This window comes from Peromyscus californicus, unplaced genomic scaffold, assembly GCF_007827085.1.
Source record: "Peromyscus californicus insignis strain IS unplaced genomic scaffold, ASM782708v3 Scaffold_3__1_contigs__length_106647218, whole genome shotgun sequence".
NCBI lineage: Eukaryota > Metazoa > Chordata > Mammalia > Rodentia > Cricetidae > Peromyscus > Peromyscus californicus.
Window position 1 is genome coordinate 9,498,579 of NW_026294551.1, and position 25,863 is coordinate 9,524,441.

At 47.5% G+C, this 25,863-nt stretch overlaps 1 protein-coding gene across 1 annotated transcript in view; it reads left to right on the forward strand.

The window, feature by feature from the left end:
* The window catches only part of LOC128121510 (uncharacterized), a 163,958-nt gene that overhangs the window by 114,451 nt on the left and 23,644 nt on the right, over positions 1–25,863 (forward strand). Inside the window, exon 4 of the mRNA XM_052756251.1 lies at positions 21,482–21,527. Coding sequence (XP_052612211.1) covers positions 21,482–21,527 — 46 coding nt within the window. The remainder of the gene's footprint in view (positions 1–21,481; positions 21,528–25,863) is intronic.

Here is a 25,863-nt window from a genome sequence, read left to right on the forward strand (position 1 = left end):
TCTGGTTAGGTCTTCACTGTGGGGCTGCAAATGCTTTCCTAGCCCCGTTATTCTTCTTGTCTTCCACTGGGCTACTGAGATTCACTGTCAGCAAGAAACTTCCTTCTCCTTGTACGTACGTGTTGAGTCCAGTCTCTCTCTCTCTCTCTCTCTCTCTCTCTCTCTCTCTCTCTCTCTCTCTCTCTCTCTCTCTCCCCACACACAGGCACAGACACACACACAGACACACACACAGACACACACACACACACACACACACACACACACACACACACACACACACACACACACAGTTTAGGTGCCTTGCAAAGATTCCAGACCTCCTTAGAACATATTCCTATTGTGACTCACCTACAACAGCCACTTAGTTGTGGAGTAAAGAAGGAAAGATGTGCCTTTGGAATGTTTTCTTGGGTTCCTTCCTGCTGTTGACAGTTCCCACCTATAATGCAAAGATCTGAGGCCCATCTGTCAAGTTATTGTGCGGTTAGGAACTGTGAAGTCACAGTACTCAGTGTTCTGTCGCTGTGTACAGGGAAATCCTAGAGTGTCAATCATTGATGCTGAGTCTTCTTTATCTGAGCCTCCTTTGATACAAACCCACGTTATGGCTCAGTGTCCATCCTTAACACTCACATGAGAAATATGAAGTAAGCATCCTTAAGTAGAAGTACTTTTTTACAGGAATTATAAATACAGATGTCTACAGGATCAGGTAGGTGACTCTAGCAAGTGAAGGTGCTAACACTTTGACAAGGGTGGACTGCATTATTCTGGCGAGCACGTGACCTCCCTTAGACGTCTCAGCCCTCCAGCTTCTGACCTGCTGCTTTGCTGGAGTACAGCTATGGGGCGGTCAGATCTTCCCATTCTCCAGATTTTTATGTCAAATTTAAAATCTCTCAATCTTTACACCTTGTCGCCTAAATCTGAAAACATTAAAATACACATCAGAAGCACGAGCTAAGCCAGTTATCTGTGTGCCTTACAACCCCCGACTCATCAGAGTGAGGTTAGAGACTTAAAGGGTGGCCTTTTGGGAATCTTCCTGGATGATTTTGTGGTTTGTTGTTGTTGTCTAAAAGTGAGAAGCCTTCACATTTCCCCTGATGTTCCGTTCAGAATACAAAGTGAGAGATATAAAGTCTGTACTTTAAAAACCCAATCATTTGCTTTCTACGTGCACCTGAAGTTCATAGCCCTCCTAAGCACCGTCCTGATCTGGCCTTCGTGTAGATGGAGTATGCACAGTATTTAGAGAAAATGATGGGTCCCTCCTCTGGGGCTGAACAAGACAGATGGAGGGCTATACCCAGCCCTTGTTGAAAATCCAATCCTCAAATCATGCGAGGTGAGTCAGAAGTTCACTACATTGATACCAGGAAAAAGAACCTGCTCTGTGAATTGTTTTGTTTTGTTTTATTGCTTTGCTAAGCAAACACACTCGGAGGAGACACACAGTGTTCTGGGGCAGTCAAATGCTCTGCCTAGCACATGCGCACGCTCTCAATCCCCTGCCCCCCATTCTTCCGATGAAGGATCATAAGAAATGCCAGCTTGTAACACATTACACATTTCTCAGACGGCAGCCAGGCTTTCTCTGTACCTCTGTCTCCCATTCCGAATAGCTAAGCTAGACTTCAGGTTTGAAAGTCGCACACATCTTTTGACCTATAAAATCAAATAAAACTTACCAGTTCCTGTTTAGAATAGACTATCAGTTTTCCCTTGACTCTTTGCTTTCCTTCCTGAACAACCTTCTGTCTCCTCTTTCTGTATAAATAGACCCAGAAGCGTGGCCTCCAGATAGGACGTTTCCAATTCTTTCTGCTTTGTAACAGGATTTGGAGAGTGTACAGTGTCACTTACCTGGCCAGGGGACACTGGGTTATGAATGGTGTCTAAATTTCTGCCCTAGATTCTTTATATTTTGTTTTATTTATTCATTTTTTTCCAGGTCAGGGCAACATTTAACCAGTCCAAAATAATTAAATTTCAAAATAGTCTGTGATCTTTGGGCTAGGGGATATCCAGAAGGTAAAGTGCATTGGCATATTTACATCTACATTCATGTTTTTGTTTGTTTTAGCTTATTTTGCTCCTTTTAAACTTATCATTAAAAGGAAATTTATTTACTAGTTTTAATCCCAAATCTAGTTACGCATCCTTATAAAAATAGGCAATAATTCATCTGGAAAATATCCGGTCATTAATATTCAACACAGTCTAATATTTCTTTAGAAAGTATATCACTCATTCACATAACATTATTTCAGTTGAACACTAGATACCTACAATAAACATCTGGAACCTGGGTGTTTTTTTTTGGGGGGGTCTTCTTTTTGTTTTGGTGCTGAGGGTGGAAACTAGGGTTTTACACTCAGCTGTACCCAAGCCCATCTGTGCCAGTGTTTTAATCCTTGATATTCCAGGGACCTGGGCAGCTCTTCCCCACGGCAAATAGCAACCCCTACTTCAGGAAAAGCGTCCTCTGGTGTATCCTTGCCAAGGGCAAACGAGTCTCCTGCCCTGGTTTTTGCAGACTCGGCCTCCCAGAGCACAAACCTGAGGCACAGTTGCCCATGCCTTGTGTTTACTTTCATTTCCAGCCACATCTGGAGGCCAACATTTATACATTTATTTCCAAGCCTTACAACAGTTTACTGAGTTTGTACATTAAGGGGAGGGAGGGAGAAACGAGCTCCTGTGACTTGTCCAGTGTGAAATGGATGGTGAGTTCGGTGGGCAGCCCGTAAACCCCAGTCTTGTTTATTAGCATCTGTGGCCTGCCTGCAGACAGCAAAGGCGTGAGCGGACTGTGTTTGTCTTGAAGGTTGAGTCCAGAAAGTTCCATGGAGTGTTCTCCATATATATACAGCCAGGCATCTTTTTAACCCACCAGAGGCCCAGGGAGGGAGACAAAGGCTGTTCAGAAGTGGAGGGCCCTATGTCTCCTGGGGGAGAGCAGGGATGGGCATCCAGCCCTGTTTACAGTTGGGGCACAGCAGCGGGTGGGCCGATTCTTGTGACGTACTTGAGGCTTAAAAAATGGTCATAAATCTGATGTCTGTCAAGCAGGGCTGGCGTTTTCTTTCCCTTTCACAACCAGGTTTTGTGTGACTAAAATTTTATTTTAGTTTGTTTTTTCCAATAAGAAGCCCTGGCAGGTAGGGTGGGACCCTCCTCCCAGCGCACACTCTGGAGTGTTGAGGAGCGACGGTAGTCTCTCTTCCCCACTGGAGACACGGACCCTTCTTCATTATTTCTCAAATTCGTACTTATTGAGGGCAGGGTCAGCCCCTCCGAAGGGATGGACACCCGAAGTTCTGCTTTCAAGAACTTGGTTTTAACCAGTTGGCATCGGGTCTAATAGAAGTAACCCAGACAAGCCAGTAGCTCCTTCCTGTAGACTCCCCACTCGGCCCTGAGTCCAGCAGGAACCAAGGGGGCGATTCATAGGGCGCCAGGGCGGGGGAAGGACATGCTGTCTGTGGCTGCCAGCCACAGACCCTCCACTGCAGAGAAATGTGCTGGGGATGTCCTTTGAGTGCGTGGTTTGGCTGGATGAGACCTCACGTCTGAGGTGAGTCCGCCAAAGAGAAGGACACTTTTTGTGGTGAGAGCCTGGGGCTTAGATGCAAAGCCTGGACAGAGGGAGTGTGTGCCTGGAGAAGGTGTGGCCCACCAAAGAAGAGAGAAACCCCCATCTGCGAGCAGACTGGGTGCCAGGTCTCTGTGTGCAGGGAACAGTGAGTGACTGTTGAGAAGCTTGGCTGGCTCCAGCATCCAGGTGTGCCCTGGCCAGTCAGGTGTGGCATTTCATGTCATGTGCAGAAGTGTGAGGGTCTTAGTATCCACCTCTGGCTCTGTTGCAGCTCACCTCTGCCCACCCTTGCGAGAGCCTCCCCATCCACCGGAAGGACAACCCCATCAAAATTGGTATGTGACCCATGAGCCTTCTCCCTCTGCCGAGGTTCGGCCTAGGTGCAGGCTGCGGTTCCTGTTCCCTCCTCCATCTACTAGATCTTCATGTTTCATTTTCTGCTGTGTCTCTGCCAAGCTTCGAGCCCTTGGATCTGAAGAGATCCTTGCTTTTCGGGGCTTTTTTCCTGGCCCCTAGCCACCCTTGACTGCTTGGTTATTTGGACTTGGAGTTGAAGGGTGTGAAACATATTGGACCAGAGAGGAGAGCTGGAGCTTAACCCTGCTGGGTGGGATTTCCCTGTGGGCTGCGGGTGGGAGGAGGAGATATGTCCCCCAGCAGAGACCCCTGGAAGAAACCCAGCCACTGACAGGCCAGTACTTTTCCGTTGGTGGGTAGGGCAGGGTGGAGGTGGACTTTGAGCTGGGGACCTAGCAGCCTAGGGATTTTCCAAGGTTGCCTTAGGGAAGTTACCCCAACCAGGGGCAAGGAAGCAGGGAACCTTCATTTTATTTATTTTTAAATGTCTCTCATTGTGATAACATGTGGAAGAGAGCATGCTTGAGGGTCCCATCAGTGCCTGCCCAGAATGCAGTGGGCCATGATAGGATGAACATCTGAGAAGATGGCAACTCAGGGCTGGGCTCCCTTCCTCTAGAGCGCTGGTTCTCAACCTTTCTAATGCTGCGACCCTTTCATACAGTTCCTCATGTTGTGGTGACCCCCAACCATAAAATTATTTTCATTGCAGCTTCACAATTGTAACTTTGCTACTGTTATGAATGGTAATGTAAATACCTGATATGCAGACTAGCTGAGATATGACCCAGAGGGGTCATGGCCCACAGGTTGAGAACTGTTGTTCTAGAACCAGTTTTATATGGCTCAGGGATGGGTGCCAGAGGTGGGCAGGGGTCAACGGACTCTGTGTCTCTTTCCTTGCCTTACAAAGAAAATCGGTATTCGACAGCCTTGTGTCCTCATGGGTCTTATGTTGTCTCAAGTCTAGGGTATTTTTTTCCCCACTGTTCCAGATTTTCTATGTTCCTCAGGGTAGCCTTGACGCTGGGCCCACACCATTGGTTTATACATGGAGTCCCGCAGGCAGTTCCCAGTGGTAATTTCTATGATTACGTCGGCTGCGTTCTCTCAGTGTCCTTTCCTTAGAGGGGTCATACTGTAACTGCAACCTCGTTCCCATCTGCATAACTTTCTTCTTTGCAGAAACTTTAGGACTTAGCATAGGACACTTGTGTTTGTTGACCTGCGCCCCTGAGTGGCACACACATGTGCAGAGACTTGATCACAAGCAAACTGGGGCCTCTGATGTGCTGGATGTGCCCTGTCAGTGCTGAGCTAGTAGCTTTAAATGAGAGCTGGGTGTAGGGTGTACAGTTGCCGATGGTTAGTGCACCTTCTGGATCCCAGTGTCCCTGTGGACTTCTGATACTTGGCCACTTCCAGATAGAGATTAAGGCATCCATGTGGCCATGTTTAAGCCTGATGATTGATCTCTCAATGTACTGGTAGTCAGAGCTGTGGGACTGTGGTGTGTTCATGTTGGTTGAAGAGAAGGTGTGCATACAGGCCCATAGCTTGTGTATCAGTTGCTATGATTGCAGGAATCACAGTGCTGTTTGTTTCTTAACCAGTAAGACAATTGTGGTCTCCTTGCTCTTTGGCAAGTGGTTAGAAGTGCTGGGTTCTGATTAGGCATTGGGATAAGATGAAGTCTCAGTCCCTCCTACTGTTGGCTGTGTGAATGGTTAATGTGACTTTGTGCCCTGATCCCCACAAGGCTGCTTATCCTAAGATTGCATCTGCTTAGTACTTTCTGTAGGAGGGCTCAGAGAGTCTGTGTGTTTTGGAGCATCGCTTTAAGCTGAGAGTCTGCTTAGATGTTTGGAATTTTGGAGTGTTCCCCAAAGCTTCTGGTTGAATGACCCAGTTGCTGTGAATATCTGCAGGGAAACTGGGACATTTTGGAGGAAAAAGTATGAATCCTGCAGACATTGAGGTTGCATTGCTAACACCAAGGCTTGAGGACCTCTACATTTAGGCCTGCCTCTGGGACTATCCTGGTTGCATGGACTGTACATAACAAGAGAAAAATAATTAACAAGCGTCTGGTCTATGCTGTTTATAAAGATGTAAGTGTGAACACTAAGGGCAGGGAGGCAGACTGGGGTATAGTTCAGCTGGGAGAGGACTCCTCTAGCATAACCCTGGAATCTATTTCCAACACAGCATAAAAATGGACATGGTGGCACATGCCTGTAATCCCAACACTGAGAAAGTGGAAGTAGAGAGAGCAGGTGATCAAGGTCATTCTTGGCTGTATAGTGAGTGTAAAGCCAGCCTGGGCTACATGAGATCCTGTCTCCAACCAGCCAACCAACCAAACAAACAAAAAAACCACAAACAAACAAAAAGGTGCAGGAGGTTTTCTCTCTTTCTTCTGTCATGAGTGCTTGTCTCTAAATAAATATTTAAGCAAGTGTGTCTGCATTGGCCATATACAATACAGCTAGCACTGCCTCTGGTTGTCACTGACTAGCAAGCTGACTTAACCTGTGGTATGATAATAGCTTACCAGGGCTGATGGACTGGGAATGCATCTGAGCCAGAATGGCTTAGAAACCACTAGCAGATCTGGGCTCTGGGAGTCCGTGATATCAACAAAGCTGCCATGGAGACTGCTCCACACATCCCCGCAGCTTCTGGTGGATTTCCGGTGGCCTTTGGCACTTCCTGGAATGGATAATCATGGCCCCAATTTCTGGCTTCATTGTCATATAATACTCCCTCTCTAGGTATGTCTGTGTTCTTGTTTCACCGTTTATGCAGACACCAGCCATAATGAATTCCATCACCATCTTACCTTAGTGTGGCTTCATCTTGACTAATGCAGTGACTATTTTTCCAAATAAGAAGACCACATTCTCAGGAGCAGAGGGATGTTGACATATACTTTTGTGTGACTGGATACAGTTCACTCCATAACAAATGATAAACGACCAACTGTCACAACAGAGGTATAGATAGAACTCAGTTTTAACTTCTCCCAATTAATATCCCATCAAGGCAAGTTCCTTGAGCAAAATTCTATTGTGTATCCATGAGGAAGTTAGTAAATTTATGGGAGAAGAGCAGACGAACCTTCCCAGGGTCTCCTAGACATGCGCCTTAGCGACCTGCACACTACTATTTCCAAACATTTCTCCTGCACGATTCCACATGGTTTATGTTAAAACTGTGCATGAAGGCCACTCAGTGTCACCGTCGTAAGTGAGTCCAGCATTGCATGACATACAGGATATGATGAAATCATAAAACATTAGAATCTGCGGCTTTTTCAAGACACTGAGCCTGAGAAGTGTCCTCTCTCTCTCTTTTTTTCCCTCTCCTAAAGCCAGATGGAAGAGTCATTAAGAACTTCCTGATAGCAGATAGACGTGTTTTTCCTGAGGTAACCAGGGCTGAAAGAGAGTAGAGAAGAAAAGCCTTCTGGTGTGACTCAACGTCACTCGGTGTCATTTCTAGCTATGTTGAATACTTATTTCAGGCACCACTGGGCCCCCTTATTTAGGGGAACACCAATCCAATCCAATTTCCTCATCGGGTAGATGAGAGTGTAAGGTCTTTTTGAGATCAAAGCCCCCCAAATTGAGATCCCATTGTCAAGCAGTGGCTGACTGTAGGCCGGTAGTGAGGGGACATTTGCCAATGAACAACTGTCACTCCTGAGGGACGCTCCTAGAGGCTAGAGATGTCACCCCTGTCCTCTCATGCACAGAGCAGTCTCCATCCCACAGCAGGGTCCATCTATGGCAGTGGTGTTGGTGTTGGAAGACCCGCCCTAGGGAAAGGCTCCTGGCTCTCTTTTGCTTGATTCTCTTCTAAGGTGTCTGTTTGTAAAAACGGCAGCACAATAGCATGGTTCGCTCCATAGACGCACGGGGAGGTGTTCTCCTCTCTAACCTCTAAGGCTCCCAAACCTCCCCAAGGCTGGAGGGCCGCCTCTGGTTCTCTTCGCTTTCTTTAGATCCCATAACAGTGGATTTGGCCACCATTCAGCTTGAGTTTCTGGTTATAGCACAAGCCTGTAAAAAAAAAATCAGCCAAGAAAGTGTCATGAGAAGGGACTTCCTGATTTCAGTTTAGTACTTTAAATACCTGCTTGTCCACTCCTGGCTAAATAGCTCCTTTCCCTTTAGGGTTTTCTGAGAAGCTTTGGGAGGCCCACAGCCACTGCTGACCCATGGCTTCCACTGGTGGAAGATGCACCTTTTCGGCTCTCTGCTGGCCTTTCTTCTGACATCCCAGATCTCCAGCCTCACCTCATCACTACCTCCCGACTTGGTTCTCATGCGTCTCTAGATACCCCACGGGAAACAGGAAGGATGAGGAGCATTGGTCCAGATCCAGCTGATGGAGCCAATAAAGCTGCATGAATGCAGGTGCCCATGGTGCTGCCCCTGGGCTCCCCCTGGGTGCCTCTCCCTCTGTTGTCAGGCTCGCCTGCTAGCATCCTTTGATTCTGTATCTGTTAAGTTCCTCTCGTTCTCTTCTTTGTAGCCACCCGACCATCTGCTATTGGATGCTTGAGTGCCTAAGGTGGGGTAGCTAGAAAGTTCTTCCCAGCCAAATAGACCTAACAGCCAACTTGGCCATGAGACAAATAGCCTAGCAACTGTCTCTTCCTTACCAGTCTGTCCCCACGTCCCCACATTCTCCCCCAGCCACATCTGCACAAATGAACTTGTGATATGCTAAGTAATGTTATATGCAATGCATATACTTATATGTAACCCATTATAATCCATGTCACATAATATGAACATTGGCTATTTTTGTTGATGAAAGCCAGAGAATTGCACCTGCTAGGAAAATGTTCTACCACTGAGCCATGGCCAACTTAGATTTATGAGACGAAACCTTACTGTGTATTCTAGGCTGGCTTTTAACTCATGCTCTACCTGCCTCAGCGGGGCATGCTAGGATGACGAGGTATGTGCCATCATGCCGGGCAGACTGGCTATTTCTTTTTTGTTGTTGTTGTTATTGTATGTGCATGATTTGGGGGACATGTGTGCCACCATGCCTCTGTGGTGGTCGGAGGACAGCTTTGTGGAGTAGACTCTCTCCTTTCATCTGTATGTGAGTTCTAGGGCTGGAAGTGAGCTGGCCAGCTGTGTGTGGCAGGTACCTTTCCCCGCTGAGTCATCTCCCACGCTGTCTGGTGGATGTTTTGATGTCATCATTCTTACTGAATTTGACCTTGGGGATCCTGGGACCTGCCTTCTCTCCTCCGCATTTCTGGAGCTTGGTTTAATACCTGGCGTAGAGTAGGTGCTCGGTCAACACCAAAGCAACTTTGTGGTGTGGAGGTGATTTGGGGTAAAGGTTTTGCATGCCCATACCTTGCTTAGTGTCATTTGAAGTTTGCTTGAAGGCTTTGTGGTTTCTTTTTCTCTCCCTCCCTCCCCCGCTCCCTCCCTTCCTTCCCTCTCTCCCTCCTTCCCTCCCTTCCCTCTCAGAGCTGCTGATGAGCTTCACACCTGTTAGGTAAATGACTTACTATTGAGCTATACCCCAGACCTTTGTGATCGATTTCTTTGAGAAAATTCCATCCCCCAGAGAGATATGTCACCTCTGATTAGTTGTGCTAATTGGGCCATGGGTGGGTGGCAGTGTTATTTAGACTAATATGGAGGGTGCTAAGGGTACATGCAAACCTCAGGCCTCCTTATGGTTGGCCACCATCATCTCCCAGTCCCTGGGCACAGGCAGGGACAGGGCACCTGGTGAGGGAGCCCGGAGCACTCTCGTCTTCAGGTAAGCTCATAATTCTGTGGCATAGATCAGATAGAAAGTTGAGCTCAACTTTAGAGTGAGCCCGAACTTTGCAACTACAGCCCAGTTCCTCTGCAGTGGTGACCATCAAGTATTACAAGTGGTGATTTACAAGTATTGATTGGAACCTCGAAACAGCTAGAAACATAGGAGATACTTTTGTGAACATTCTTGATGGACAAGGAAAAGGAATCATAGAGATGCTCAAGCATTTCCCTCAGCTTCCAAACGTCATAGGTGCCATTCAGACACCTTGTGCATCCAGACACTGCGATTTGCTCTTTTCATAATGAGTCTGAAAGTTAAGTATGGTGGTATATGCCTGTAATCCAAGGTGTGGGATGCTGAAGCAGGATGATTATGAGTTCAAGGCCAGCCTGGACTGAATAGTTAGAACTGGTCACAACAAAACCAAGCATGAATAAGCTTGAAAGCCATGGGAAACTTCATCTACCTTAACCCCAGATCTTGACTCCACTAGATGCATTGGGTTCCAGTGTGGAGACTCTTCTGTTGGGCACAGTGCATACCTGGAGAAATAATTGTGAAGTCACTTGGGTCTAGGGAACAGGGTGGGCTGACAGGTAGCAGAAGGGCTATGGCTAGCCTTGCATGCATTCTCTAGACACCAACTCAGGGATGTGGGAACTACCTCTGTCCTCAGCCTCTCTGTATAGCTGTTAAGTCAGAATTTGCACCCAGATAACTTTATGAAAGCATGTGAATTTACCTGGCCGAACCTTTTAGAATTAATACTGTGAGTTAACTGAATAACTACTCAGACCTCTGAAAGCTAGGCTTGGGTAATGCTGGCTAAGGCAGATGTTGATCTGGCTTGCTAGGGGACCATTGGCAGCTGGTGGAGGCTTTGGGGACCCATAGACTATGCTGATCCACAATGGTGGGTTCTGTCTAAGATAGCATGGGTTCCTGTAGCATCCCTAAGCATTTCCAGTTAGCAGAAGGGTTTCTCCTACCAAGGACACGTTCAGATTAAGATCACCTCGTGTTTCGCTCACCCCATGTAGTGAACAAGGCTCTCAGGGATTTTTTTTTCCATGTTGCTTAGGGTCACACTGTTTAAATATACCTCTCTGATTTTCTGTGATCTCATTTTCCCTTAAAATATCACTGGAAAGTGTTTTTGAGTTGAATGTTTTATTTTCCATTTAAACGTGGTGAAACCCAGACACGGGGGCTCTGTCTTGGCACCAAGCTAGTGGACCTGGACCTCGGGTACCTTCTGTGGTTCACAGCCTTTAGGGAACTGGGAGCAGCCTGCAGCCACAATGACATCACAAGCTTGCCCAGGGACTCCGGCCTCCGAATAGCTGCTGGATACAGGCACTGTCTTCACCAGGTGTCTCTAGGGACACAGATGTGGTTTGAAAAGAGAAAATGCCATGGTCTTTTAAACTTTGGCTGTTTTCATTTTTATTTTTTAATCCCTTGCACAGAATGTTGGGCTCTGTCTTTACACCCAAGTTCGAGGCGGTTCAAGGAAGTTCTAGTTGGGGGAGAAAAGTCAGGCCAAAGTTTGTGACTATGGATGGAGGCAGGCAGGGAACACCCAAGGGATGCATGGACCACAAGAAGCAGCAGCCACAGTGTGACAGGAGAGAGGACTCTGCCATTATGGAAGATGTCTACATGCTGCTGGCCGTGTTATGTGGTACACTACTGATGCCTTTCCTGACTGATGGTCACATGCTGGGCTGAGCTCTAGATGTTTGTGCATGTGAGGTCACATGAGGGCAGTTGCCCACCCTGAAAGCATCTAGGTCTCCATAGAGAGAGGGGACAGAATACCTATCACCATTGTCTTCAGCTCCTACCAAATGCAGGGCACCTGTTGGAATTCCAGCAAGGTGAAAGTCAGCCCCAGTGAGAGATGACTGCAACAACCATGGGGCCACCCACACCTCACCATCCAAAAGAGGGTTCTAGTGCTGTCTCTCACCACTTACCAGCCAAGTGCCTTTGACATACTTAGTGCTTCTGTGGCTAATGCAGCTGCTCTTTCCCATGTGGACTCTCATCTGTAGATGTAACCAACCGTCTTATTAAATAAGAAACACAGAGCCGATTCAGAGAAGAAAGCCAAGAGGTCAGAGCTAAGAGTCTCACCCTTCCTGCTTCAGCGAGCCTCTTCAGTCAAGAGAGCTCTCCGAAAAAGGGGGCTACTTCCTGTGTGTATGTCTTTATATACTCTAGCTGTTCTGCCTTCTCATTGGTCGTAAACCCAAACACGTGACTGCCTCGTCACTGCCTGTATGTACGGCCCTCCAGGTCCTTAAAGGCGTGCGCCACCGCCGCCACACACTTGCTATGGCTCTAATAGCTCTGACCCCCAGGCAACTTTATTTATTAACATACAATTAAAATCACATTTCAGTACAAGTAAAATACCAGGGACAAATAGCCAAATGAATGGAAACACATGAACTATGAACCAATGGCTGAGGGGTCCCCACTGGATCAGGCCCTCCGAATGGGTGAGACAGTTGATTGGCTTGATCTGTTTGGGAGGCATCCAGGCAGTGGGACCGGGTCCTGTGCTCATTGCATGAGTTGGCTGTTTGAAACCTGGGGCCTATGCAGGATTGTTTGGCTCGGCCTGGGAGGAGGGGACTAGACCTACCTGGACTGAGTCTACCAGGTTGACCTCAGTCTGTGGGGAAGGCTTTGCCCTGGAGGAGATGGGAATGGGGGGGGGGGTTGGGGGGAAGGTGAGGGGGACGGGAGGGGGGAGAACAAGGGAATCCGTGGCTGATATGTAGAACTGAATTGTATTGCAAAATAAATTAAAAAAAAATACCACCACACTCATCTATCTATGTTCAGTCATAAAAGGGCCAGTTTTAGGCACTTTATACAGTGAGAGAAAAGAAGAAGAAGAAGGAAAAAAAAAAACCAAACCCAAACCAGCAAAGCTGTTTGTAGTCCAGGATCTCACAGTTGCATGGACAAAAAGATACAAACCAAAATGAAACCAACAAGTCTGGTCATTTGAGATTAGCTAAAGTACAGTGAAGAACACAGGAGGTTACACTGCTTACGGGGAATGGGTCATCATGGAGAGCCTCTCTGAAGAATGCCCTGGGAAGGGAGCCTTTGGATGTCAAAGTATTTCAGACTAAGGAAATGGTAAGTGCAATGGTACTGGGCTGCTAAAGAGCTTGGGGTTCTCCATCAGAGAAACAGAGCTAGTGAAGGAAAGGATTCATGAACAAGCAAAGACATGTTACAAGAAGAGTAGAGTGGGTGGGATGTGTGGCCCAGTGAGTAGACTACTTGCCTAGTATGAATGAAGAGCCACGTTCGATTCCCATTACTGAATACATTGGGCTTGGTGGCACATGCCTGTAATCCCAACACTGTGGATGTAGAGATAGGAAGATCAAGAATTCAAGGTCATCCTTGGGTATATAGTGAGTTTGAGGATAGCCTGGGCTACATGAAAGCCTGTCAGAAATGGGGAGGGGGATAAGGGGAGGAGAGGGAGGAAGAAAGGAGTGAATTGTTAGTGGAATTGAGTAATACTTACAAAGGACTGAGGCATGGTAAACACTCAGTAAATGACATCATCGTCATCATCATAATTATTGAAATGCCCCTTACCTAAGGTTGACAAGAGCCTATGTTGTTGGGATGGCCATGGGAACATAAGAGAAGACTCATCCTGAGAATGATCAGAAGTCGCCAGATATGAGGTGATTAATTTGAAGTTAGAAGAGGGATTCCCATGATCAGATGGTGAGAGAGAACAGGGAAGCTCCCCTTTGTCAAGAGGAGCATGAAGAATTTGGGTGTAGTGAACTTGAGATTATGGTAGTCACCTTCTCGCCAGGCAGCTGGCAACCCGAGGCTTAGGAAAGAGACTAGGAGCAGGAATTCAGGGCATCCTGAGGAAGGGGAGAAAGGAAAAGTCCCACCTTGTGATAGAGGGGAAGCTTCAGAGCTGGGGTCCCAAAAGAGGCCCTCTCATCATCCCCTGCATGGCCCTTAGTGACCTGTAGAGTTAGCAGGATGACTCAAGACCTTGGCTCTCCATCTCAGACCTATCTTTTCTGTATTTGTGTGGGTAGCAGGCCTCTCATTCTTCCTGGCAGAGGCTCGGCAGCTGTCCGAGGAGCGTGTTCTCGGCTGCCAGCCAGGGCTGTGTGACAGACACAGGGAAGTATGTGTGTTGTAGGTTCTGAACCGAAACACAGGTATCACCAGTGCCTTCTGTCACAGCACGGGAATTTGGAAAATGCCACAGAGCAGGTCGGTTCTATCCTGTGGGGTGTCCGCTAGGTTAGAACCCTCGGTCATTCAAGCCAACACAGACTGATTCACTGGAGATGGCCTTCTCTGTCTCTAATATCCTCACTGCCTCTGAGATGTCAAGTGGCATCTGCCACCAGGTCAGCTGACTCCTTGTCTCTCTCTGGGCCCTGTCACAGGCCCAACAGTAGAGAGCTCTTGCCATAACTCACCTGGAACCCAAATCTGGACTCCAGCATGCACCTTCCTGACCCTGATTTCCACTGTTTCTGATTTTTTCCAGCAATCTTGCAACTTCTATTTTGTATATTTTTAAAGGTACATTTACTATTTTATTTCCAGTTTAGAACAGCACATCATTTTTATTATTTTTTAATGTCATAATAGGATTTATTTTTCTTCACAAAGCAATGTTCATTCACTTTAGACACAAAGAAATGAGAAAACAAGTCACACATCAGTTTGATACCCAGAGACCAGCACAGGGACCTTTTGCTTTCTCATTCAGTGTTTAATAATCTGTGTATTCCCGAAGTATTTGTAGTAATAGAAACAGATAGCACTTATTGATTACTTACTATGGGCCAGGAGATGTGTAAAAACATTGAATATATTGAATTACTACAACAGAGAAATAAGCATGATCCTATCTCACATCTTTACATAGAAAATAACAATTATGGGGCCCAGGGCTGTAGAACTCTTGCCTAGTAAGCATGAGGCCCTGGGTTCAATCCCTAGTACTGTAAGCAAAGAAGAAGAAATAATTATGGTTGTAGAGAACTTACAGGGGACAGGGATGCTAACATTCATGCCCTCATGCTTTCATTGAGATCATGATGCCCAGAAGATACCCTCGTGACAGGGCTAGCTGGTGGTCATGTGAAGATTTTGCCCTTGAGCTTTCTGCCTCCAGGACTCGGGCATGTGTGATGAGACTGATGAGTTGATAACACGTGGTGCTTCCCCTGTGTCTTCACCGCCTTCCTCAGCTCCTTGTGCACCGGCCTGCCCTCCACTCAGACCCTGAAATGACATTCAGCACTTTAGAAAGGAGCTGTGTCACTGACTGGGACTGGCCACCCCCTCCCCCTCCATAGGACCCACAATCTTGTTTGGTTCTGTGTTGCTACCTCTTTCCAAAAGAGTACCCGACTTGCCTCCACCGTTGTGGAACTGGAGTTGTCTAAGATTTTGCTAGGACCTAGAATGATTGCAGTCTAGCTGATACCACCTTTTACATTCTTTTCACTGTTTTTAAATGGGACACTCCTCCTGGCCCAAACACATGAAAGAACATTTTTTTGCTGTTGTAACTCAGACACACACCGCAGTACCAATGAATGTATGTTTTAGATGATATTGGCCACATACAGCAAAACCTGGTCCAAAATGGAGTGTTTTGTTCCCATGCGATTGTGAAGAGCAAATTGCCATCCCCTCCCCATGCAGACCTGGAAAGGTGTCTTAGTTATGGTTTCTATTGCTATGTAGAGACACAATGACCAAGGCAACTCTTGTAAAGGAAAAACATTTAATTTGGGTGGCTTAAATTTTCAGAGGTTTAGTCCATTATCATTATGGTGCTGGAGAAGGAGCTGAGAGTTCTATGTCTTGTTCCATAGGCAACAGGAAGTGAACTGTCTACCACACTGAGCGTAGCTTGAGCAAATGGATACTTCAAAGCCCACCCCCACAGTGACACACTTCCTCCAATAAGGTCACACCCACTCTAACAAAGCCACACCTCCTAGTAGTGCCACTCCCTTTGGGGGCCATTTTCTTTGAAACCACCACAAAAAGCATCCTGTCTTTTTAGCCAAGCTGGTTGGCTAAAGGCACATGGAACTAATTTCTTGGGCAGACTTGTAGGCATTAAAGGTAGAGAAAATTGCCTCAGCCCCGGCATATACTACAACCTTAGTTTTCTGGCAGTCTTCCATAGAAAACCTAATAGATTGTAAGTGTGAACTCTTTTTCACTGACCAGGGCCTTGTCTTTGAAGCTCTGGACATGTTGTCCTACCTGCATTGACTGAAGAGTTTGACTAGGAAATTATCTTCCCTAAAAGAGACCCCCAGAAACACACTCACACTCACACCACACCACACACACACAACACAATAATGCTTTTTTTTTTTTTTTTTGTAAGATGAAGGATGGGCTTCAGCATGCCTGTGCATCTGGGTACCAGTTCCTTAGTGGTCTAGCCATCTGATGAGAAAAGGACTCAGGTACCAGCTCCTATTAATGACCTATCCTGTGGTGGTGGTGGTGGTGGTGGTGGTGTCTAGAGAAGTGCATATATGTGCTCTCCAAGTAGACTTTCCAGAGTTGATTGGAACACATAGGAGGTAAATGGCTACCTGGGAAGGTCAGTTCATTTGTTGACCTTGGGCTGTGTAGTATATACTAAACCTTTATTTGGAATGCCCCAACTTTTCTTCCCTGTGAAAAATCCTGCATCTTTCTATCCATCTCTGTATCACTGCTTCCGTCCTGATTGTGGCTCCATTTGAGTGTGCTGATTGTGGCTCCATTTGAGTGTGCTGGACTGGGCAGGTCGTGGGAAAGATCTCTAGGCAGCTGACTTGTCTGAAAGCCAGGCCTGGCCAGTATAGGGAGGGCAGGCAAGAGAGGAGGCCTTTCTGCCCTCCCCTGGTAGGAAAATAAAAGAGATAAATGAACCCTAATCCTGACCCAGGGGCGAATCCCAATAAGGATCCAAGTTAATTCTTCCTGCTGATCCAACCCTTGAATTCATTGTGAGAATTAGAGAGTTCTGAACACTAATTTGCCAGATCAGATTGTATAATTATCTTTTATAGGCCCGAGTGTGATGTATGCTGGGTGTTTGTGCTCCAGGGGCTGAGTGTCTGCCTCTGTTTGGACTTTAGAAGTCCTTCCTGACAGACTTGAGCATCCCACATACAGGTGGGGTGGGAACTACTGTGGTCTCTGTCTGTGATCAGACAGACCCAGCAGGGTTCAAAGCCCACCCCCGGGGGGGATGCTTTCCCATGGTAAAACAAGAGTTTTACGTGGAACCACAGGGAAAAGGGTGAACCCTATGCAAGGCCATGGTAAGGCCCAGGTGCCTGGCTGGAGCAGGCATCTTCCAGAAAGATCCCTCTAGGAAGCAACAATGGGACATTCAACAGGGGGTCTCAGCAAAGTCCACCATGTTTGGGGACTGTGAAGAAGCAGATTGTTTTAGGATCAAATTGTGATGGTCAAGCTCTTATGATTTCATAGTTCCCTTCCACCATAAAAACATTAAACTTAAACTTTTATGGCTGCAATGGTAAAGGATGATTAGTGCCCAGGCCGGATCCGTTACCTACGCATTACTGTAACTATCATTACTATGATCATCACTTGCTCTGGTTTTGAAAGACGTGAGAACATCTCTGTGGGCCCGTAAAAGTAATTGCAGCATGGTGGATGTGTTGGCCTTGAGGGAGGTTCAGGAAATGGGATCCAGTGCTGTGGCCTCCAGAGAGCTTCTTGGCCTATTTTGTAGAAGTCACTCCAATGGGATAGTTCTTATTTATTGTAGTAAAAAAAAATCACATTTATGTGATACCTAGTTCTAGCATATGAAGGGATCATGAAGGAACTGATTTGGGTTCAAATCCAAGGTGTGGGCAGAAGAGCAGTATGGTGTGGTGGGATCTGGTCAGGTGTGGGCTGCTCTCTGACCTGCTTCTGAAGGTGTTCCCCTCAGCCCCTGTCCACTGTCTCCACAGTGACGGGCAGTGAAGGCCATACTGACATAGTGGATGTGTAAAGTTCAGCAGAGCTCCTAGGACACACTCCAGCCAGTATGCCAGGGACAGACTCACTATCCCTGGGTAGTCAGCTCTCTCTTCGGGAGGTTCAGGTGGCCATGCCACTTTAGAGAACAGAGTGAAACAAATATTCAGTGGAATGCAGTGATCTCTTGAGATACACAACTGCCTAGAAATGAGTCTCTTGGGCTGTGAGCCCAAACTTCCTGCATACCTAGTACTCCACAGTCCCCAGAAGGGGAGCTGCAGCTGGAGAGAGGTTGTGGGTAGCTTGCCTGAGTTTCTGGGGGTGTGGGAGGATGTAAGAGGGGTGTCTCTGAGCTCAAGCTACTTACTCATCATGTCAAGGACTCCCAGCCTTGGGTTTCCCTGGGAACACATTAAAAATGCAGATTTTAGGTATAGATATTGTAAGGTAGGTAAAGTACTTGTCACACAAACATGAGGACTTGCATTTAAATTCCCAGAACCCATATAAAAGCCGGATGCAGTAGTGTAGGCCTCTGAAATCCCAGCACTCTAGTGAGTGGAGAATTCTTGAAAGCTCCTTGGTCAGCTAGCTTGGTGTCCATAGCAGGTGAACAGTGAGAGATCCTGTCTCAAGCAAGGTGGAAGGTGAGGACCCATGCTTGAAGTTGTACTCCAACCTCTGTAAACATGCCTTGGCATGCACATCATGGCACATGTGCACCTGCACATACACGCACACACACACACACACACACACACACACACACACACACACACACAGATAATTTTACATGCAGATTTCTCAGGTTGCCACCTATACACTATGAATTCACTTTTAGCCACATCTCCAGCAGATCCTCAGAATTACTAAGGGCTTCCTCCCAGTGCTCAGGCCTCACTTGAGACCAGTCAGGACCATTGGCATGGAATTAGGTCTTAGTGTGATTTTACAAAAACCTAGGGGAAAGGGGATGGTTCCAGAATCCCTCATTCCCCTCTTCATGACACTCCCCAACTCTGTAACTTCAAGAAGACCCCAGCCCAGGGTTCTGATACACTGGCTTTTCTATTCATGGAGAAGTGTGAAGACTAAAGATTGCTTCATGTTAAAATTAATTCAGCTCTCTACCAGAAGGAGGGGCAGAGCTAAAACTGTCTCCATTCATCTGGGGTCTAGCTTGAATGAGTTTATGGGGTATGTTCCACCCAGTAATAAACTGAGAATAGGTGGATGTGGACTGCTTTGCAGAAAGCAGGGATGGGAATCTGTTCTAGATGCAGGGGTGGAGGTGGGAGGTAGCCTGCAGTTTCATTTGCTCTCTGGGAATGAATTTTCTATTTATGCCAGTTGGCCAGTGAGGTTACAGGTATAACACAGTTCTTCTGGGCACAGATGATCAATTTGCTTTGTCCCATAGTGTGGTGATATATTGTGTATCCTAATAAACTTGCCTGAGGGTCAGAGGATAAAATCAGCCACTAGATTAGACATAGAGGTCAGGCAGTGGTGGCATACACCCTTAATCCTATCACTTAGGAGGCAGAGATCCATCTGGATCTCTGTGAGTTCAAGGCCACACTGGAAACAGAGCCAGGCAGTGGTGGCACACACCTTTAATCCCAGTATTGGGAAGCACACATGCCTTTAATCCCAGGTGAAGTGATGTCTGGGCAGTGAGGTATATAAGGTGTGAGGAAATAGGAATTCTCTCTTTAGGCTGAGGATTTCATAGAGGTAAGAACTAGTGGCTGGCTGCTCTGCCTCTCTGATCTTTCAGTTTTCACCCTGATATCTGACTCTGGGTTTTTTATTAAGACCTTTTAAGATTTGCATTACACATAGTCAGGAACCCAATGCATGAGGCTGGGAAAATAGCTCAAGTGTAAGCCTGAGGATCTGAGTTCAATCCCCACCACCACCACCCATGTACAAAGCATTTATACACCTAGTGCTGGGAAGGTAGAGACAGGAAGTTTCCCTAAGGCTCACTGTTCAGCAGGCTTGCTCCAGTTACTGAGTCCCAAGTCCCAAATCCCAAATCGCAGTGAGAGACCCTGTCTCAAAAAATAAGGTGTATAACTCCTGAGGAGTGACACCTGAGTTTGATCTCTGGCCTCTACACATGTTCACACATCCATATACACCTGCATCCCCAGGAACTTAAATACACAGAGACTGTTGCATTTGCGGCCTGGGGCTGGTCCTTGGGTAAGTTTATGGACATGCTAGTGGGATGCAGGCCTTGTACACATGTCACTGGAGAGGCACTGTAGTGCAAGAGTTCCCCTTCCCCCATCTGACCTAATGGCTGGCGGGGTTGGCTGCAGAGGACCAGCCCCGCCCTGACTTCAGGAACTAAGGGAGCCTGGAGTGGTGATGTGTGGATGTTCACTCAGCCACCCAAACAATCCTTTCTCTTGTGAGTGAAGGTTACCAGTTTTCTGTTTCAAGTCTGATTGTATTCTTTTCCCCTCTTGTCTGTCTTCTCTCTGTTTTCATCTGCCAACCTAGGGGTCTAGAGTGATTTCTTTGAGCCTAATGATGGGGAGGCTTAGAATGGAGCTATTATCTCTAAACACCGTTTGAAATACTACTCTTCCTGGCGTCTGAAGTAGATTGAACAGAGGCCGGATTTAAAGATTAAATATCTGTTTTAACAGCAACAACAACAGCAACTCCGCTGATACCTGCACATTTGTTCAGGAATTACCTGTACTCCCTCACACCCCAGAAACCCACAAGGGAATGCATAGTGCATAGCAGTTAGAGGTATATACCTGGTGTTTATTGGAGTGTGGTGGAGGCCGGCTGCAGAGCCTGATGCTACAGATGTACTGCCCTGTTGAATGAGCTCAGACATAAAGTTCAACATAGAAAAATAATGGAATAGGAATCTGTGTAAAAGGACCAGTCACGGACTAGGCAACCAGCTCCTTTGGTAAAATGCTGCCTTGAAAGCTTGGGAACTTGAGTTCAATCCCCCAAATCTGCATAAAGGAAAAAAAAAAAAGCTGGGAGTTGGGAATAGTGTGTGTGTGGGCGGGGGTAACTGCATACAGCATGAGCATGCACACACATAAACACATACATGTGCACCTGCATATGGCATGAATATGCACACATATGAATGAATACACATGAATACACACACGAGCACACACATGAAAGGTCTCACTCAAAATAGAACAGCTCAATAGTCAATCATCCATTATTTTGCTATCAATGTCTATTGCTAATAACTTGAAACAAGATCGATATCCATTGTAATATGTTTGTATTTCCTTAATTCTAGCTTTAGTTTATTATTTTTTAAAACTGATATTTCTTTGAAAGTAGTTTTGAATTTTTCATGACCCCAATTGAGTGGATTTCTTCTGAAATGTGGTTTCACTTTGCATATTAAAGGATGATTAGCAACTGTCAGCCAGATGAGGTGGCTCATGCTTATAATGTCAGCACTTTGGAGGCTAAGGTAAAAGATGCCTGAGTTCAAGGCTAGTCTGGGCTACATAGCGAAAGCTTGTTTCATGAATGAATAGAAACTGCAACCCTTAAGCCTTTGTGCCCCTAGAAGACCTGACGTTCAGGGTCTGCCGTCACCAGTGGCGAGTCTGATGATGGTGTGTTCAGTCTTGCTCTGCTCCCAGATTTAACCTCCCCTTATTGTTTTAGGTAAAACCAGAGGTTTCTGCCGAGGTGGAGCGAGGACAAGAGAAAGGTGAGTTGTGGGTGGATGTCTCAGTGCAGCCGTGTCCCTTCTGGTCTTTGTGCTTTTTTGGAGGTGGAGTCATGTTCCTTTGTATGCCCCCAGGTGTAGACACATCCCTCACACTCTGTGTGCCTAGCCAGAACGCAGGCAGCAGGCAGGGGCCTTACCCTTGGCTGTGAGAGCAGGCTTAGACAGGTGAAAATACAGCATGCAGTGAATCCAGGCAAGGCTGTGCTCGCTGCTCTCCTGATTGTCACTCAGGTTAATATAACTGCTCACACCTCCCAAAACTCCAGCAGATAGGTTACAGTATGCCCAAAGACCAGACAAAGAAATTGAGGTAAAGTCACATGCCTACGATGGTGTGGGTAATTTGGGAGGAAGTCAAGACTCAAAGCTGGGTCCATATCGTTGCAGTTCTATTTTGCACGATGGAGGGACCCCCTCCCCCAACAAGTTCTTGCTTCCTGTTAGAGTTCACTGCAGGGACAGTCTTGCAGCACAGGGAGAATCACCAGGCAGGTGACTCCAAGCCTGCACACACGGGAGATAGACAGCAGGTGGACCACACCTGCTGCCCTTCAGGAGTGCAGAGACTACCCGCAGGATTAAACAGGATCTCAGAGCTTTCTGGAAAACTGCCCACCCAAGTCTGGTCCTAATAATGCTGGATGTAGAACACATGGCCTCTCCCCTTATCCAAGACCTGGCTTTGCCTGTAACTGTCTAGATTCCTCCATCCAACGTGGTTACAGCAATCCTGGCCATAAATCTCAGGGGTAGGTCCTGAGGGGGAAGTTCAGAATATGGGCAGGTTTGACTAGAGACACAGATCATCCCAGTGTCTCCTGCAGAAATGAAGTGCTGGGGGTGCAGACAGAGGTGGAACCCGGCAGGTCATGAGAGCAGGACAGAGTGGTCCTTTGCCTGTTTCCTGGGACAGATACAACATTGGACAAGAGGCAGTATTTTTTTTTCTTGTTTTAATCTTGCCAGTTATGGATTTGATTGCAGATGAATTCGTCTGTAAGATGGTGATGCTAACTCTTGCTCCTTGGGAGACCAGGAACAGAATGAAACAGGACCAAGGTCTGTTAGAGTGCAGAGTCCTGACAGTCCTGGCAAAGGATTTATCTCCCAGCCTTCTCTTCCCTTCTTCCAGTCACCTCTCTGGCTTTGGATTTTGGGGAACCAGCTGGGGTACCCATGGTGTGCTCTAATCTGGGGGCTCCAGTCTCTCCTCCTAAAATAATCCTGTTTGCATCTCCCCTAAGCCTGTGTCTTAAACCCAATATTCCATGTGTCACTTGATGCCTTTAAGAAACCCACTGTAACTTGTCATTTATTGTCCCAGCATCTATGTCTCCTGGGACACTCATCTCATGTCCCATTATTTTCTAGTCCTCCTTCTTTGCATCTAACCCCCCAGACAAGATTCTTTCTGCTCTCTGCATCCCCACACCCTTCCCTCCTGCACCATCCGTGACCATCACCTTCATAAAGCCCATAAGCACACGTCCCTCGGGGCTGGCTGCTCCTTCACCTGGCCCTCCAGGATGTCACCTGCACTGCTGCTTCTGAATCCCCTCGGGGCTCTAGGCGATAGGTGTGGAAAGGCATCTTGTTCCTGGGTCTATGCATCCCATTTCCCATCTTTTCCTATCTTCACTTTTCATCTGAGGATCCAAGGAGCACAGAGAAGGTGTCTGGATGACGGTGGGCTGGCTCCCTGATGAGAGCGTGACCTTGTACCAAGTGACTGTTGTTGAGTTTGATAACTGGAGGGCTGCGTGCATATTGGGGACAGGGATGGTTAATCAGAGACTTGAGGGGATTTCCAGGCAAACTGTGGGTACTGCCTTTCTGAAAACAACACTCTTGTCCTTTATCAGTCCTCAGGTTTCCTCCTCAACCCAAATGCCAGAGTGTCGCATAGGATGTAGCTTTTTCCTCAGGCCTGAATGGCAGTAATTCCATTCTTTATTCATTCATTTCTGCAGATATTCATTGATGTCTACCATCACAGAGACTGCACTAGTTGGAGGATTTAACAGAACAGGACTGATCCTGTTTTCATAGAGCTCGCCTTCTAATAGGGAGAGTGTAGGTGATATGCAGAAAAAAAGAAGGCAAGCAACCAAACAGTCTGCAAGCAGCTGATGGTATTGCAGAACAATATGGAGCCAGAAAATACAGCTCAACACAGCTGGAGGGAGGAGGGAGGGCAGGTTGCAGCATTCCTTAAGGGGAGATGGAGACTTGAAGGGAGGGGAATGGAGGATACCCTGCATACTTTGGGAAGAACCCTTGGGACAGAGAAAACAGTCACATCAATGGATCAAAGCAGGAGCATGGAAGCACAAGGTCGATTTGAGAACCAGAGCAGATGTAGTTGGGTCTCAGTGGCAGCTGATTCACAAGAGGACCAGACCCAGAAGAGCCTGGAGGCTCTAGACCTGGCTGTTGAGGGATTGTAGCAGCCCTGGCAGGGTTTTTGAGTGACCTGTGCTAGGGTCTGACTTTCCCTCCTAAGGTCCCTTTGCAGGGGCTGGTATGGAAACTCAGAGGAGCAGGTGGTTAGGAGGAGAGGTTCTAAACTCACTCTCTCTCTCTCTCTCTCTCTCTCTCTCTCCCTCTCTCCCTCTCTCCCTCTCTCCCTCTCTCCCTCTCTCCCTCTCTCCCCTCCCTCTCTCCCTCTCTCCCTCTCTCCCTCTCTCCCTCTCTCCCTCCCTCCCTCCCTCCCCCCCCCCCCTCTCTCTCTCTCTCTCTCTCTCTCTCTCTCTCTCTCTCTCGTGTGTGTGTGTGTGTGTGTGTGTGTGTGTGTGTGTGTGTGTGTGTGTGATAGACTGTACCCATCTCCCTCCTTCCCTGTCACATACAGAATGGTAGTGATGTTGTCGATGAGCTGAAAAGCCCTGGTTGCATTTCAGGAGCTTCCACTACTGCTGAATTTAGAGTCATCTCTGGCATTGGGGTCTGGACTTAATAAGAATGTCACCCCCAACACACACACCCCTGAAGGCCTGTTGGCAAAGGAAATAGGAACATGGATAAGAGGAGAGTGACTAAACGCCTACGTTCTCTTGTTCTGGGTGTGTTCGGACATGGATAGGTGCTAGGTGCATTTGAGGGACACCTGAGAGTGACACCATTGGGCCTCAGAGCGGCTGACAATACTGAGGATGCTCCCATGTGGGCTCCTCGAATCTCCGAGGGCTGCCCTTGTCTTGCAGCCCCGCATCTTTCTTTCGCTAGACTCTTCCCTCTGAGAACATGCAGCTTGACAGTTGTAGAGATGTTTGGGGTCAGCCATCATGCCACAACAGCCATCAAGGAGAGGCAGGCTCAGAGTGCCCTCCGCCCAGTTCACATTGGACACAGAGGGTCTTTCTGAGAATGTGTCCATGTGCATCTGGCCTTGGTAGTTGTTCGGAACCGTGTGATGGAAGTTGAGCCTGTAAGACTATGAATGTCTGGCGTCCATCTTTGGGGTGGGGCCAGGGAGGGATGTTTCTCCGTAATGGAAGAACTAGATGCATATCCTGGTGAAGCCTTAGAAATGGGTGCTCTGTTGAAAATGCCTGGAGAAGGAGAGAGGAATCTTTGCCTGTATGCTCCTGCCAAGGCCAAGGCCAGGTGTGTTTCTGGGCAACTCCTGAGGACACCTTCCCACCCCGTGCCTTGCCCTGCTGCCTCAGTAATCTTACAGGATTAGAGTGCTGGCTCTGTCTACTTCCTCTGGAAGAGCTGTGACATCACTGCCTCCTGGCCCCCAAGGCTCCCGTGTGGTGTCAGCAGGAGGAAGGACTGTTGTAACTGATGAAAAATCTGACACCCTGGGAGGACATGCCCTTTCCTCGGCTCCATCCATCATGTGTATGTGTGGGGGAGGGGAGATGGCGGGAGGGGGGAGGGTGGGGGGGCCGGAGCTGCCACTCAGATGACAATTTCCACCAGGCAGGGAGTTGAGAGTGGAAAGCTGGGAGCTGGAGCAGGCATCATTAGTGCAGGGGTGAGCTCAGCCAGGGACTAGTGTCATCCCAGGGATTTGTAGGTGGAACTTCCCCCACGGGATCCAACTGTGAGTCACTGCGGTTGTTGGTGTCCCTGCATCGAACTTCTTCTCTAGGCCTCCCACTCTCCCCTGGGACATCATGGTCACAGGTCAGGGCTAGTGACTCACTGGGTACCTGAGCCAGTTCCAGGGGTGGAGTCTCACCTCCTGGCATGTGGACCCTCGGTGTGATGGCCACAGCTAGGCTGGCTGCTGCGTCAGAAGCTATGTGCAAGATATGTGGACCAGCGGAAGGCCCTCTCACCCTGGGGAGTTCGAGCAGATGCCACA